This window comes from Tinamus guttatus, unplaced genomic scaffold (assembly GCF_059628265.1).
Source record: "Tinamus guttatus ecotype Peru unplaced genomic scaffold, ASM5962826v1 Tinamus_guttatus_pri_ptg000548l, whole genome shotgun sequence".
Classification (NCBI taxonomy): Eukaryota; Metazoa; Chordata; class Aves; order Tinamiformes; family Tinamidae; genus Tinamus; species Tinamus guttatus.
Genome location: NW_028289082.1, coordinates 1670863 through 1688427, shown reverse-complemented (window position 1 = coordinate 1688427; position 17565 = coordinate 1670863). Strand labels below are relative to the sequence as shown.

The 17565-nt window shown below is 46.2% G+C and overlaps 1 protein-coding gene across 1 annotated transcript in view; it reads right to left on the bottom strand.

The window, feature by feature from the left end:
- Positions 1-17565, bottom strand: part of ELP3 (elongator acetyltransferase complex subunit 3) — a 76985-nt gene that overhangs the window by 32172 nt on the left and 27248 nt on the right. The window contains exons 9-10 of the mRNA XM_088534348.1: positions 14864-14990; positions 660-853 (exon numbers count right to left, since the gene is read on the bottom strand). Of these exons, the coding sequence (XP_088390474.1) occupies positions 660-853; positions 14864-14990 (321 nt within the window). The remainder of the gene's footprint in view (positions 1-659; positions 854-14863; positions 14991-17565) is intronic.

The following is a 17565-nucleotide window of genomic DNA, read 5'->3' as shown; positions in this document are numbered from 1 at the left end:
GCTACACCATAGTAATAACTTGGTTCTCCTCCTCTTTAGCAAATTTAGAAAGGTGCTCCAAAAGTGTGTAAGGCTTTCTCACTTTGCCTGCTCTGAGTGCTATGCATTGGCACTGCTTCCAACTCACATAGCTAGAAATCAACTGAATATTGTCTGCACATACAAAAATGGGTAATGATGGCACAGCCTCCCTTCTTAACATCGGACAGATGAAAGACATAATAGAAGAGAAAAGAGCCAAGAGAGGCATTGAAAATACAGAGCTCAAATGTAAGTACTACCTAGCTCTCTGGAAGGTGGGGATCTAGATGGAATCTGAACATAGGAAACTTAATCCACAGTCTAGTGGCAATTTTCCCATCAACATCATATTACTCCTTCCACATCCTATGCTTTGGTCTAACTGACAGCACCAGCGAGGCCTCCAGAAATCTGGAAATATATATGGGCACATCAGAGAGGCAGTTCGGTTTAAATATCGTCCTGTTTTACTTGGCCTTTCGCGTAGTCAGACAGAAGCGGTTTTAAAAATCTTTAATGCGCTAACGATTAGGACTGGAAAATAATAGAAGAGTGAGTCACATCTTGCTGCAATTAAAGTAACGACCCCTCCCTGTGCAATAAATCAATGTGCCAGGCCCACCAAGGAACATCATTACCTCTGAACGCGATACACACGTGTCCAGGGGGGGACGAGGGCCAGGATCCTCGCCACCAGATCCACGAGGGTGCTGGGGGGGTAGCTCTTGTACCTCCCAGTTTTCCAGAGCTCGTACAGCCCCGTGCCACGGATCACCAGCGTCGGATAGAGCTTCATCCCATCCGGGCGAAAGGCAGGATTCTCAAAAAACTCCTGGAAAACAGAACAAAAACTGAAGTCAGAGCTGGATTTCCTGGGGCTACAGCAGCCCCCAGCTGGGCAAAACCATCCCCAACAAAACAGGTTGGGAAATAGATTTTATAAAACACAACTGGAAGTGCTACTAAAGAATGCCCGGCTTGCATTGAATTTTGAATATTTATCAGTTTACAACGTTTCTAGGAATAAAGGAGTATATTCTAGATTTAGGGAGAAAGGCACTGAAGAAAACAAACACGTGACTGCTGTAAGTCAGACCTGTGCATTCCTGCTACCTTTCAGCAGGAATTCAATAGATCCAACAGATACTGCACCATTTATTGTAACAGACTTTACCCAGAATTAGAACAATAGAAACGAGGGTACTTATCCTCCATCTCAATAGACAACATTTAGAGATTAATCAATGTGTCTGGGACACATCATCTGAATAACAACGGAGAAAAAAGGAGTTATTCTACAGGGATGTTCGGAACGATCCTGCAGAAAGGGAGAACAAGCTGCATTTCCTCCTTACTTATGACTGGATACCAATACGGAGCTACAAATTGATCAACACTAGCTCACACTACACAATTGCACTATTTTTCCCATATTAAATTTCAGTAGCAATGATTAAAATCACTTACAAAAATGAATAAAAAACCACAGCAGCACCCTGCAAAGCACCAAGTTACCATCAAAGCCACTTAAGCAATGACACAACCATCTTTTTCACAGTGCCCAGGGGCAAATCTAATACTGGATTACACTAATGCCCACTTGAAATCCCCAGCTTGACCCAGGGCTCCGTCACCCTCCCAGCCAGGGCCGATTTTCCCTCATGTTCAGAGGGACCTTCTGGTGTTTCAGTGGCTGCCGTTGCCTCTTGTCCTGTTGAGGAGAATCCGGCCCCGTGCCCGTTGCACCCTCCCTTCAGATACTCATGCTCATGGATGAGATCCCCCTCAGTCTTCTCCTCTCCAGGCTGAACAGGCCCAGCTCCCTCAGCCTTCCTCCTAGCACCTTCATCATCGCCGTGTCCCTCCACTGGACTGGCTCCTGTAGCTCCATGTCTCATATCCGGGAACCCAGGACTCCAGATGTGGTCTCAGCAGGGCAGAGCCACCTCCCTCCGCTTGCTGGCAACGCTCCTCCTCACGCAGCCCAGGATGCCACCGGCTTTCTTGGCCACCAGGGCACCGTGGGCACAAGAAGCCCACGCACTCCCCACCGTGGGGTAGCTAGAACGATCCTCAGCACAGGAGAATGTTTGTGCAGAAAGTGCAAGACCCACCACCTCCACGGTCAGGCTCCAGGCGTGTTGTCAAACTCATTCCCTTCTCACCCAGGCTGCAAACCAGGCAGGGGAGCCACCGTCCATGTGTGCCGTCAAGCTACATGATTCATGAAATGGTCTAAAAAGAAGTGGGCCAGAAATAGATAATTCTGCACAGCGAGGCCAAGATACGAGCTGTGAGGTTTCTCCTCACCACCCAAGGTGAGAAAACAGGGATATCACGGAAAACACGGATATTGGTGTCAACCAGAGTAAACAAAGGGTCTTCCCTTGCTTGCAGGCCCTTTGGGGTGGTTCGTGCTGGTTCCTTCCCCGGCCTGCACCGCTCGCTGCGCGTCCCTCCGTGCCCGCTCCGATTCCCAGCGGGCTCCTGGCCAAGAGGATAACGCACGGGAGCAGTTTTCCTTCGTGTGGCAGTCGGATTAGGTCGTGGAGGAACCTGCCAAGTACCAAGGGGGAGCAAAACCAGCCAGGGGATTTGTCCCCATGGGGGAACAGGGGGCCATTTTACCTGTCCATGCATCTTTCGGAAGCGTGGGACCTCCCTGCTGTCCCAAAAGGTTGTTGGACATTACGGGCAAGGCCAGCGGCAAAGGCGGACGCGCTCCGTGCTCGGCTGACCGCCCTTCCCGCTGCTCCAGGGTGTTGCTGTCCCTCAAAACGCAAGGAAGACAAATCACCGGGTTCCTTTCCCAGGCAGGCGGCGGCAGCAGGTGCGTTATCCGAAGCCACACGGCACATTAGGCAGCACAGGGGCAGCGATTAATTCAGGAGAGTGACATCCTGGCACAGCCCAAACGGACGCGCTGCCACCCTCGGGAGGCAGCTAGAGGTGCTCTAAAGAGCAAAGAGGGCAGAAGGAGCAGGAAACCCTCCGGAGAGGGGAGCCCAGCAGCACCGAGCACGGGAAAGACCTGAAGATAAGACCACGATGGCACTTCTACGGCGAGATAACGCAGGGTAGATACAGCGACCCGGCCAGGAAACCAGCTATCCCATCCCCCGTAAGGACACGGATTAATATCCACAGCAACCCCAAATATTTAATATTTGGAATATTAAACCTTGGCCCATTTACCTTGCAGATCAGCTGCAAACACATCGACGCGGCCCAGGTGAAACCCACCTGGCTGGTGCAGGCAAGGGCACAAGTTCCACACGGGGAGGCCGGCGACTTCCCGCGCGCTGTGGATTTCACGTCGGATACGAAGCCAGCTGATAACGCCGCTCCGTATTTTGGTTACGCTGCTATTAAAAACCTAACAGCTTTCGGCATTCAGGTCTAAAACTGCTTCTCAAAGCATTCCTCAAGTTTAGCTATTAAACAAAACCTTCTAAATACAACACAGCTCCCTTCCTTGGCTGCCGGAGCCCCTGCTCCTGTGGAACGGCGCGGCGCGACGCCAAGGCAGGTCCGTGCCACAAACCTTAAAGCTTTAAATTCCTGCTTTTAAGAGCTTAATCAAACCTGTTTACAGAGGAAAAACGGCTGAGTCTCTCTGAAATAAAGGCAGGCAAAATGCAAACACATCCAAAGCTTTGGTAGGAGCGCCAGCCAATTTTTTTTTTAAATTAGACACCTTAAAAAGGTGTCTTTACGTGATAAAAATGCTCAGAACATGTCGCTGCCAAGAGAAAAAATTCAATCCTTAAAGCAGCATTTGTTCCAGCGACCACCATTGAAAGCATCTCTAGAGTCAACAGGAGGCTTCTCAACGACACTACTCAGCAATCGGGACCTAAATCAGCATCTGCTAATGCACTTTAAAGCAAGAGGCTAAAGACAACCTAGAGGAAAAAGGATCCCTGTGTATTTCCATTTTTTCCCCCCTTTTCAAATCATTTGAGGATGCAGCTCTCGCATGCATGAATATTCCAGATGGAAACACAGGCAACTTCAAAGCCACAAAACCAATTTTCTTTGGACGTGAAGTTTTCTCCCCTCCAGCTCCAGGCTGCAAGCCCGGTGCAGCTGAACACTTTTTGTATAACAACGATGGACACTAGAGTAAAATGTTTAATTTGTGCACACAGAGGATGGGCAGAGTCCGTGGGATTTTCAAGCAGCTTAATAACAGTGGTCAAATGCCCTTATATAATGTTTCTCCCATCCTTGCCCAATTTATGTGGTATTAAGAGAAAAGTTGAGCACGCTTCCACGGCAAATCATATGACAAGTAACCAGAAAGTCCTGGAATTCAGAATTTTTTGCTTCATCCAAGCACCAAACAAACATATTTGACTCGCAGGACCAGCTGCTCTATGAATTACAAACCACGAATCCTAGTAAGATCCCATCAGTACCTATTCAGTCCACAAGGTTATACAAGTTAGCCACTAACATGTTTTATGAGAATAGTAATTGATTTTACCAGCATCTGCCTTTGTTGTAGAAGTTCCCTGTTATTAAAGCTAATGGCATCTATAGGATCCATTCATCCAGCAGCTCATAAACTCCCTGCCACTATGAATAATCAGGGTCTAGTGGGTGTAAAATTAGTCATTTAGATGCCAAGAAGCCACTGATTTTTCCATCAATGCAGATGCATCAAAGTGGATGATGGAATCCTTTTGTCCAAGGCCCATAATTGCTTTGAGCCTTAAAAACTGCCTGACATTATTATTACTGCCCAACAAAGCAGACCGTGGTTAAGAAACAAAAGTCAACAGTAATACAGAGCAAAAAATAAAGAAAAAAATGAGTGAGAAATAACAAAATGCAAGAGGAGATGCAGCCTGGAGAGGAAGCCACGATCTCAAATAGCAAGGTGAAAATACTTCCCTATCTGCCTCATAACATCTTTTTTAAATAGAAAATCCGTCATCCACCTCTCTACTCACAACTGCAGCAGCAGGGTCAAATGATGTGGATCAGCATCAGGCTGTGCAGTGGTTTCGTCCTGCTTTATCGTTCTGTCATAGGACAAACATGTTTTAAAGAGCACCAAAAGCCACATTTCTGCCCCTCGCTCCAAAAAACAGAAATACGTTTTGTGGGATTTCACCTGTGCTTCTTTCCAACAGAAAGAGAATCCGTTGCAATCTCCTGCTCTCGAGATGTTCAATAGTTCAGGAGATAACAGTTATAGGATGAGTAGAGCCATTTTTAAGCTATTTACTAAAATGTCAGGATATATTAAAAATAAAGGTCATCAAACTCCAGCTTTGAGTGACTGCCCAGTAGAATTGAGTTACTGCTCAGTCCGATGCCATAAACGTACTCAAACGGGTCCATTTATTCAGTTACCTGCATTAAACAGATGATTAAATTCGTGTCCAGCCGCATTAAGAGAAACAATATCTTAACTCTCCATATTACAGCATCCCTTATCTCCCTCAGCTGTATTATTTATAACCACAAACACGGTTAATACTTGAAAGCTACAACGCTGAATGACACTTCCAACTCTCCAGGGAATGAACAATCACTTAGTGGTTTAATTATAGGCATTAATAAAAGCTTGTGGCTCAAAGACGCGGTTCCCTTCCAACTTCAGATTTGCATTTCCCCCCCTCTTCCTGGCAAACAGCAGCCTAATTAAATGTAGCGATAGGATCTGCATTCGCTAATACCTACAGTGGCCATTGAGCGATGACTCTAGGGCTCGTGTTGGGCACCGGTTGTCACCTGGGGAGGAGGGACACGCAGCACCGGCAGCCACAGGAGGCACTGTCATTTTTAAGCCACCTCAACGTCTCTCAGTCGTGGAATTTTTAGACCCCCTGGACTTACCAGAGCATGAGATGATATCATTTATGAGCTTTAAATATGTGTAATTGAAATAAAACCAATTCAAATATCTCCCCAACACAAGCTTGGGAAATCCCAAGGTTGCTTTGGGTTCACATATGGGCAATGTGTTTGCTCATGGCAAACACATCACAATTCCAGACGTAAAGCACCAAAGCTTTTAAAATTTCCTTTATTTTCTTCCATACCTTTTACATGAAAACTAAGCAATGCCAGGGTCCAGCTGGTACCCAGGGATCTCAACGACCACCAATGATCAGAGCTTTGGCTCTGTTCACCTTCCCTTGAGATTTCTGCTCTGTGCTGGAAAGCCACTTCTAAGTCTGGGTGTCTTGTGTGCAAACTAACTCTAGGTGAAGATAATGATTAATTTCTGCGTTTTCCAAGATGACAAAAGCTCACAGCTGCCCAGAACTTGCACCCACGAGGTCCCACCACGGGGCTTCGCAGTCCTCCATGACGGGTCATCTGCTCGCAGCGGGGATTGAAGAGCAAAAGGATGAGCCCAGCCCGGTTTCCCCAGGAAACACTATTTTTAATACGCAATCTGCTGCCCACAATCTACTCCCAAGGTAGCGGGAGACACACGCAAAAGCAGGAGGAGAAGAGGGAAGAATTCTGGACCACCAGGGAGAGAAGCATTTCCTGTTCTCCATCAGCAACGTCTACTGCACGTTCAGGTGCTCTTTGGAGACACTCCCAGCTGCAATTCATAAATCCTGCATCTGAATTGATGATGGCTGATGCAAACACGGTCAGCACAGCAGTATTTTTAATTAGGCTCCTTTGAAATGCACCTTGCAATATATTCGATATCATGAACCTGTCTAAAAATGATTCAGAGGCGCAGACATAAATCAAGCCACTTCAGTCGAACGCCTGCGCTCACAACAGCATCTCCTGCAGATGGGATCGGGTGGCCAAGAGTTTCCAAAGCAGGAGACTCAAATTTCCAAGTCTCCAGGGACCACTTATGCAGCACTCTGCAACCAAGGGAGGAAAGACCCATTTCCAGCAGGCTGCTAAAATGTTCCTGGCTATTGACAGCTACGTAATAAAGTCCTTACTGCTACTGACATGTCGAGCTGTCAAATTCCACCATACGGTTTATGATTATGGAAGCTCCTAAACCAAGAGAGCTGTGCCACAAAACCCACCTCTTCTGCCACAAGAGGTTCAGCTCTACAACCACCATTAACATCTGCTTTCTGCCCAGTTGCCCACAAATTTCTTCAACACTGGTATAAAATGATGTGTGGAAAAACAGCACATCAAATATTGCAGCACAGAGGGGGAACAGAAGACTTCTTCAGCTTTCTTTTGCCAGTCTTTAAACTCCTAGAAGAACAGGCTCAAAATACACGAGGAGCTTAGCAGCAGTACAGCCCTGAGGACCCCAATACGTCATATTGGGGTATTAAGAGTAATTGAGACAAATTAGTAAACACACGTATTTTTCGTTGCTGCCTCATTTACATGCTTACCTGAGGATGTTCTGTGATGCATCATATGTTGATTTGGAAAGCTGAATAAAGAAAAGTAGATTTGCGTGCTAATATCCTACCTGCTGTTCACTCTGGATCTTGTAGTTCCCTCTTCAAGGTTCAGAGGGCCGTTCTTGCCTCCTCCCTTCCCCAGCCTCAAAAACATTAAATCCAGATGTCCCAGGGAACATTTCCAGGAGTGTCTCATAACACAAGAGACTCCTCGTTAACAGTCACTCATAACATTGCATTAGGCACATTAGGCATTAACCATCTGCTCTTGTGTTAAGGAAAACGAACTAATTTAGAGGAACACAAAAGTCAGCCCACAAATGCAAAGCTGCAACAAGTTGTTGACCAAGGCTGCGCTCCTCGCGGCTTCATAAATGCCACGTTCAATTCTCTACCTGCTAAAATGAGGAAACTCCTGTTGTTGGAGAACGAAGGAAATGCTGAATTTCCTCCCATTCCAGATCTCTCGTGGCCGATTTTCACTTCTGGACCCTCAGGACCTCTATGTGGCCTCCCAAAGATGTTATTTTCACCAAATTTGCACAGAATTTACCCACAGAGACCCTGGGCTGCGGCACTCAGCAACGAGAAGAGGACTTCAGCATTTGCAGGAGGCCGTGGGCATCACGGCACGACCTTGGAGCGTGTTCCGACCCCTGAACACAGCATCTATCAGAGCGGCCTCTCCAGATTGTGCTCAGTGCACCAAGCAGCCCCATCTGCTCCGTCCTGCAGGTGCTCCACGCGAGGCTCCATTTATTACACAGTTTTGGAGGAACCCATGGGAACACCTCCATCGATTTGCTGTGAAGTTTCACCTTCACTTTCACCAAACACAGGGCTCTGGTCTGCATGTTTCTGAGAGGGTCAGCTATACCCAAGGGCAGGAAATACAGCATTTTGTTTTTGTCATAAGTTAGCGCACAAGTTTTGCAACACAGATCACCTTAAATAACGTCTCCTGCCTTAGAAAACATTGAAATCCACAACTTCATAATGCTTCCAATAACCTAATCCTCCTTCAGCAGGCCTCTCCTCCCCATAAAGAACATGATACAACCATATGCTCTCTCCCACCCCATTTTGCCCTGCAGAAGCTTCTCTCAGTTATGTTCACTGCAAAACCAGCAAGAGCACTAATGCTTTCTGGTAGCCTTAAAGGAGAAAGAGTGTAAAAGAGTTATTTAAGTCCTCAGGGTTTTAATTTGGACTTTGTGGTGTCCCCACCCTGGGGACAAGCATTAGGATGTGCTGCTGAGTTGTGGTTAAAACACGTATTTTACCACAATTTGGCAGCATAACTTAATGCTGCTCTGTTTGCCTGAATACTTGGCAAAATTGGCACCTTCCACCCAAGGCTCAACCCTTTATCCTATTCTTGCTCCTTTATGTATTTCATGTTCCCATATATGTAGCTGTATAAACATTAGTGACTTCATCAGCAAGGGGCTCGAATAAAACACCCCCAGGAAACCTTCTGAATTGCAAACCACCCCATGAACAGAGACAGAGCAACAGTGCACGTCTTGCAGGCAACCCAAGCTGTCTGGAGAGCGTTAAACACAGAAATGATATTTTAGCTCAGGTAGGAAAAGGTTTTGAGCTGTACCCTTATCTTTAGCAGAAGCCTTTTCTGAATGGGTGGCTATTTAAAGACCATGTTTGTTATTATCCACCTTTCACGGCTGGCGAGCTAGAGCAAGTTGCGCGTGCAGACAAAATACTAATTCCAAAGAGACAAAGGAGGTGAGCCCAGACCCGTAACAAATGCAATTTTTCTGCACAGTCTGGCAATTCATCATGTCCAGCCTCGAGGTACGGCGATAGGCAGCGCTTCCATGCTGGAAAACGCTCCGCCGCGAGGACGGCGGCGCCACCGGAGCCGTCATCCTTGGCCTTTTCCCATTTCCACCGTGACATCCTACCCGTGTCGCCGACGGAGCTCGCGCAAGAGAGAAGGGACCGAGGGACCCAGCTCGTCTCCTCCTGCGCATCCCGCACGCAGGGCTGTGGTTTTCACGTATCCAAAGACGGAACAATCAGATCTGTTTTATGGGAAACACATCCAGAGCTGCCGCAAACACACCAGGAAAGCAAAGGTTATTTCCCTGTGAGCACTGGAGAGGAGCTTTGCACACATAATTTGACCATCTGCAGAAGTGAGCCCTTTATCTAGATATTTTATCCACAGAAACACGAGCGCAATTATCTGTGAAAATAATCTAGAAATAGCCTGTTTCTTACCACCAGGATTTGCATCAGCATCAAATTATCACGGCACTGGCCATAGTTTGTGAAACTATCATTATTTCCAAAATGAAGTGCTCTTTAGTTCTCCCGTTTACTAAGTCTCCAAGAAATGCTCTAGAAGCTCTTTCTGAAGGGCTGGTCATTAAACGACACCTAATCTGCTTCTGTGAACGTGCCCATAAAAAGCAGGCAGGAAATGCTCCAAGCTCATGCTAGCCACCTGCCAGCGATGGCATTTCTACGAGGTGCTTAGCAGAAAGGCAAATCATTTAACCCACTAAACATTTCAGAGATGTATTTAAAAACACAGATAATTGTCTTCCCAAAAGAGTAAAAATCAATGTAGATCAGCAGCTTAATCATCATTTATTACAGTTATTAAAAGCTCTTGATAGAGCTGTGATATATTAATTTCATTATGAAATTCAGCTCCTTAATAAAAAATGAAAACCCTCAGGAAAAGTAACTGCATTTACAGCTGGAGGTGAAACAACCACATTTCAGGTCTTGCAATACCATCAAATACGTGTCCCTGATTCAGGGCAGCTGAATGGCCTGTCGTGGCACTCGGATGGTATTTTTCTCTCTCCCGTGGTCAGCACCCCAGAGAAGGCAGCAGCTCTCTGCCTAAGCTTGGATCATTAAGACATGGGGTAATGGGTATAAATTAAAGCACAGGAGGTTCCATGTCCGTGTGAGGAAGAACTTCCTTGGTGTGAGGGTGCCCGAGCCCTGGCACAGGCTGCCCAGAGAGGCTGTGGAGGCTCCTTCTCTGGAGATGTCCAACCCGCCTGGATGCCCCCTGTGCCCCGTGCTCTGGGTGTCCCTGCTGGAGCAGGGGTTGCACTGGGTGATCCCTAGAGGTCTCTTCCAAACTCAACTGTTCTGGGAATCTGGGATCTTGCATTTCCACCTTCACTTCTTTATTCCTGTGTGGCCTCAGATGGGTCTGCAGTCACCCCTCCCGCAGGACCAAGTGGAACCAAAGAGAATCAAGCTTAGATGGAGACGATGGAAAAAATAAATTAAGCAAAACCAGCAATACCTTCTCCATTAATAAATGTTACTCGCTTAATATAATTTATACTAGAACAGCTGCAGTTTGTTGCCCCTGCTATTACTACCTCGTGGCTCTGCAGAAACAGAAGGAATTAGCAACAGTGCCCCGGGAATTCTTTAGCCTCCTAAAGCTTTTGCTTAAATCCTGAAGTTCTGCTTGGTAGCCCTGTTGGCAAGTGTGATTCATGAGTCCTCCCAACCATTTACCCCTAGAGTCACCTCCTCTCTCTCGTGCTCCAGCAGCAAAGCCGAATGTTTATCGCGTTCCGCAGGATGAGGTGTCTGCTCTGGTAACAATTCCATTATCCCCGCTGAGCCCTTGATTTATTCCAGCCATTATTCTAATTATTTTCCCGGACCACCTGCTAGGTGAGGCACTGTGGAGCGGTGTTATCCGTCGGGCTTGCCGGCAACAGGCGGCGGCGGGTGTGCGCGGCGAGGTGTGCGCTTGGGTGTGCGCTACCTGATGCTCCCGGCACAACCGCTGGCGGGGCAAGCGGAGCATGTTCCCTCCTGCGGCGTCTTCTCCGAGTTGGGATGGGAATAAAAGGCCTGAGGTAGAAAGGAAATCCTCCAGGATGATAAAAGGAATCAGCAGTAACGGGCAAAAAAAAGACATAGTAGGGGCAGGAAGAGAGGGGAGTGCGGCACAGCTGGACACAGAACTTGCAAATCCATTCTGGGTTTAAAACTGGTAATATCCACAAGGAAAATGGACCAAGGGAGCGTGACCTGCCGCACGCTGTCGAAAAGAGTACACACGTAGAATGAAAACAGGTCGACTCCTCTCAATAAATCATTTATATTATCACTAATTTAATTGTTAATTATTGAACTTTCCAAGGAAACCGTTGCTATATGTGCACCCAAATTTGCAAACCTAGATAAACTTGCAAAAAAGCAACCCATGGGTGTCCTTATGGCTGGAAGGGAGTAGTAGGAAATGCTTCAAAAATCAATAGGTCGCACGGGTCAGAAGTGATGTTTTTAGCAGACATCATTATCTGCTCAAGTTCAAGCAGCACGCAGAATTTTTAGTACTCAGTAGGCAAAAATCACCACTTTTTTACCTTCCCAGAAGTCCCTATATTTAATTTATCAATTGGTAATGAAGGCAAGGCGCACAAACCTCTTTCTAAACTCATCTTAGTTCCTTTGTGGCACCAGAATCTTTCTCCAGTCTGAAAAGCCCATGGCTGGCAAGAGCTTCAGCATCACAACCAATAAAGGCATTTTCTGAAACTCATTTAGCTCTACTCCAAAAGCAAAAATCTACCAGGGTCCTTTATGAGATGCCAGTGACTGCTCCGAATAGTCAGCTGCATCCTATAGTGAGATTTAGTCTTTTTTTGTGAATAAGAAAAATACAGAATCACGCAGTGCATGAAACAGCTCTGCCCCATTAATGAACGGCTCCGTACTGTTGTGGGAACACAACAGATGCTCTCCACTTGGTTCCTCTCTCTGCAATATAAGCATTTAATATTTACCAGCACGGAATACTATTTATATGGCAGAACAGAGGAAAAAAAAAGAGTTGTTTTTGCTGTTGGTAGTTTTTGTTTTCTTTTACAACATAAGTTGTTTTTAACATCTCAAAACTACAACACAGAAATTTAAGGCAGGAAATTGAGAACGTGGTATCTAGCTGAAGCCTCAGGATAAAAAGAATGACTGTTTTCTATTTTTTTTTTTATTATTAGGTTCACTAGTGCAGGGAGCTGAAAAAAAAATAAGGGTCATTTTTCCCCAGCTCTATTCTCTCCTATCCAAGACAAGTGTTCAAAAATAAATTATAAAGCATTTAAGATAGGAGGAGAAAGGCAGAGGAGAGGAGGAGAGCTCTACCTCATGTGCTTTGATGCGCTTCTTTCCTTTACGTCTCTTTCCTTTACGTTGCATTAAAGCAATGCAGGCACCACCCTGCTCCCCTCTTCCCCACCAACGTGCCTTTCCGAATCCCATTTCTCTTCCTCACGCCGCAGCATCAGCTTCCTGAAGGCTCCACATCGATTACTCATCCCCCAGCTCCTTATCTGCGTGTTTACTGGCATCAAATCTTAATTTGATCGGCGAATCCAGCCCGAAATGTCCTAACTCATCAAGGCAGCTGTCACTTGAGCTGGTCTTCTGCCATCAACCCCTCTTTATTCTCGAGTCCCCCTCTTAAACCACCATCTGTTTTTCTACCACTTCATCATTTCTCCTTCCTAGCCCTCCTTACAGCCTTTTTGCCCACTCCAGCCCACAAGGCTCATCTGATTTTTCCCCCTCCTTTTTCTCCACTCACAGACATCTTAACTCTCTCCAGATCCCATTCTCATCTCCTGTCATTTTCTCATCCTTCCCATCACAAAGTGTAAATTCCCTCCTGCCACGTCCCAGAGCTGCTGCTCTGACAGCACCGGTTCTCCCAGCTCCGAAAGCTGTGACTCTTCTCACAGAAATATTCTAGAGAGGTTTTGACTTTTTCTACCCTATTTTTTGTCTTTGTTTCTTTGCTACAGTCTGTTTTCCCAGATTTTGTTTAATTCAATCCCCAGGCTTGCAAACCTCCAGCATTTTACCGCATTTTTGTCTCCTCTTTTAAAGTATTTTGCTTTCTGTCTCTTCTGTTTCTGCAAAAACTGACAGCACTAAATGGACAAAATACAGCACGGCATTACCAGCCCCCTAACAAGCAAGAAAAGTCTCTGCTGAACCTGGAGGCAGTTCAGCAGCACTTGAAGTTACAGCTTTTAAACGGACTGCTGGAAAACCTCTTCCAGAGCTTCCCAAAACCTCCTGCAACGAAACTCTAGAGTCTCTGAGTAAAAAGCCTTTGCCATTCATCACGAGTAAGCATGGAAGTATAAAAATCAGCAAATAAGACCTTGCCTAGCAGCTTGTAACTCTGCCCTTACGTAATTTCTCCCTCTTCATTCTTACATCTTGCAAAAACTTTACATTAGTGTTTCCCTTTTCTTGGGTCGTATCCAAGGTTAGGGTTTTATATCTCTAAGTCACTACCACTCTCTTACCATCATCAATCCTTTCCTGCCTAATACTAGTTCAGTAATGACAGGCCCATAAAGAACCCAGGTTTAGAGCTACCACTCCACTACGTATTCAGTAGAGGACCCAGGTTTTGCCTTACCCTGCAGCACAAGTAATTATATGAGAACACAGCTAATTTGATGTCCACTGTCATTCTTTATCTTCTTCAGCATTATAAGAAAATAATTCAGGAGCAACAGAGCCTGGGTCAGGACACTTGAGTTAACTTCCAGCCCTGTCACTGATTTCATCTCTAGTTTGCCACATGAATATTGTATTTACTAAGCACTATGACATTATGAAGTGCTCACAGAATTTTGCATAAAACCCTTTCGAGAAATTACCTAGTTGCACTGTCCATTCTGTACTGCATATCTTCATTTTGGATTACTTTTACCCAGATGTTGGCAAAACTCTGAGATAAAACACACATCTATTTCTAACATCTTTGAATATTTCAGGATTTCTAACTGAAATATTCCTGTGCATCGATAGCTTTTTCATGCCAGAAAGCCCCATCACGATCACCTTGTCTGACCTTGCATGGAAATACACCTGTGATTCCTGTATCAGGACACTAATTCCTGCATCATCTATCTTGAAAAGACAACAAATGTTGGCGTTAATGGGTAATTCCTTACCCTGTTTGCTGCATGTGCTTTATTCCTCATCTCCGTTTCTCTTGAAAATAATTTTATATTTTCTTCCACATCAGTGGTAAAGATGTTGAATAGCACTGAGTCAGGAACACAGACGCTATATAGCGCACCTACATACTCTACTTTGCAATTAATTGCCTTTGAGATGGTAGGCTTTTACCTTTGAAACATATACAGCTCTAAATCCAAGGAAAGAAAACCACCTTGGAAAAAACAGCCATAGTTAATATCGGAAGAGCTATATTCCACAGAGACCCGAGTGACTCAGTCTTTCACGAGGCAAGGATATAATTTTCTGGATGAAGTAGTTCAACAAATCTTTCTTACCCGGCTCCTTCAAAATGGGAATTTTAAATTATTTGTCCTTAAGAAAGCATCCTGGCTGTATTGTGTCTAGGGGAGCTAAGAAGGGGAGGCAGCCTTGGATAAATTGGAACCTCCCCCAGGCATTAGGGTGTTTTCGGCCGTACTCACCACGAACTGGTCGATGTCCCTCTCGAGACCCACGTTGGGCAGATCGGGCATCATGTGCGCGACCACTTTGAAGCCGGCGTCCTTGGCCAGGTGGAAGGACTCGCACACGGCCTTCACGGTGTGACCCCTGCGAGGGCAGAAACGGGGTGAGAACCAAGCGCGGCGGAGCCCGGCGGGCACCGCACGGCCACGCACGAGACCCTGGGTTTTCACAGGCCCAATTGGGTGACAGCTACATAGAACCAGCTGGAAGAAAAACCACCTGCAACCAAGTGATTGCAGGAGAAAAGGTTGACCGTGCCCCATGTGAGCAGCCTCCAGCAAGCTCTTCGCTCGACTCCCGTCTCCGTGGCTCCTTGCAGGTACCAGCTGCTCCCATCACGTGTGACGGGTCCTCCTCCAAATCTCTGCTTTTCTCTTCCCAGCTCCTCCCTGGCAGCCTGGGAATTCCACTGCTGGTCTCCCAGGGTCTGCTCCCACCTTTCCTACTATTTTCCTCCCATTGCAGCTGTGCTCCAGTTTTCCTCGTTTTTGGGGTTCCCTTGCCAACAGCTCAGCACTCAGCCCTGCTTCTCCTCACCAGGCCTCTAGATCCCAAACTCACACCATCCAGGCCAGCCCTACAAACTCTCCACTCAATGCTAACCAACCCAGGCAGCTTCTTTCCTTATTTTAAGGGGCTCTTCCTTCCTCTCTGCTCAAAGATTCTGCTGCTGTTAAATGTCTACATACAGTTTTATGGCTACAATTTTATTTATGACTTTTGGGGGAAATGTTACGGTGTTTTCATAAGACTGTTCAAGGACAGTATTAGTCAAGACCCTGAGTAGCCTGGGGGGAGCAAATGGAGACTTGCTTTATAAATAAAAATTATTTTCATTTTAGAAGTGGAATCTGAGCTGCATCAATAACTCGATTATTTGATGCCGAGATCTGTTCTTGAATATTTTTCTGCCTCACAGCCACCCAAAGCGCTCAAAAAACCTCACTAATGACTTATGGAACATAATAGAAAGTAATTTCCAAACAGTTAGCCTAATTGGTTGTAATCTGACATTTCGCTACAAGCTAAATGTTAAAAGTTTGAAGCACAACACCTCCCCCACAAAGTGACAGCAAAGTGAGGGCGTTTGGGAAGCCAGAAGCTGCATCACCCTCCTCTAGACACACATTCCAATTCCCTGTTCTGCAAAGGTGGAGAGAGGCAGCTGAGCCAAGAGCCTGCTGCAAAAAAAACTCGGGATTCCTGCAGCCCAGGCTTGGAAGAATCCAGCAAGCAGCTTTGAAAAGCGCCAAAACCTTTAAAAAAAGTACATATATATATTTATATACACACAATTCTATAAAGGATTGCTTCTTGGGGAAATAGAGTCAGTCGTGTACTACTACTGATTCACCAGCAGGAAAGCAAAGTGGCAAGAGAAGCTTCCCAGCCAGGAGTGACATCGAGCTTGGAATGATTTAGGGCGGCAAGTCCCATCTCATGGATAAAGCTGGGAGGGAAGAAAACGGAGATGAGTGCAGAGGTGACATCTAAGTGGGGCTTCACACTCCCTCTTTAAAAAGAGCTTGTAAAAAAAGAATTAAAAGCTGGAAAAAAAAAAACCCAAACGATTTGTTAGGTTTACAACCTGTGTCAGACCTGGCTATTAGTGAACACATCCAGTCCAGGAGCAAGATGCAGCTACATTCCTTAGTACGGGTCTTTTCCTTTGGAAAGCTCTGACATCTAGAGGATGGAAGTGCTGCCTTTTAGCTGCTCCACGAATGGTTTTCCCTGTCTGCTCAGACCTGGAGGGTGGCCACGGCACAGCAGTGCCATCCTGCACTCGCACACACCAGCAATACTACAGCTAAACCCTCAGGAGAAACCCCATTTGGGATCCTTCCTTGGGATTTCCAGAAGAAAATGTTCCATTTTGCACTACTGTCTTTAAGGGCGGTATTAACAAAAATGCGTTTTGCTTACGGAATCTTCCCCGTGATTCCCTGTCATCACTTGTGATTGTGGGTATTAAGCATCTTTCGTAGGTGACTGGAATATGCAGCGAGAATGAAGGCAGCTTGTACGTGTGTCAGAAATGAGAAGACAAACACGAGAGAAGTCACCTCTTCTGAATGCTAAGGGAATTATCAGAATTGCAATGACAAAGAGAGAATGTTCTTCCCACCCCTTACAGGCAAGCGAGCCTCTGTACTGCACATGCTGCCTTGCAGAACAAGTGTTCTGGCCACAGCTCCGGGATGACGAGGAATAAAGCGGAGACTTCTTGTGAATGTATTTTTGCAATCCTTGGAAACGCCGCACGCCCAGAACGGCTCCGGTTCATCCATCAGCAGGTCTCGTTTCTGGCTGCCTCGCACGCTGCCCTTGCCAAGAGGCAGCTCTCTGCTGCTCAGCAGCAAAACGTGGCTGCTGGAGAGAACACGCTGTCACCTCGTGAAGTGCCTCCAAACGCCTCCTCGAGTCCACACGCTACGAATTATGCGGGACAGGAACTACGAGCTCGTTTGCTGCTTGGCAATACTGCATATATTTATGAAGCGATGAAAAAAACAAACAACGCCGGAGCAGAACACCACTTGCAAACAAAATATAGAATCATAGAATCACAGAATGCTGAAGGTTGGAAGGGACCTCTAGAGATCATCTAGTCCAACTCCCTGCACACACAGGGTCACCTAGAGCACGTGGCACAGGA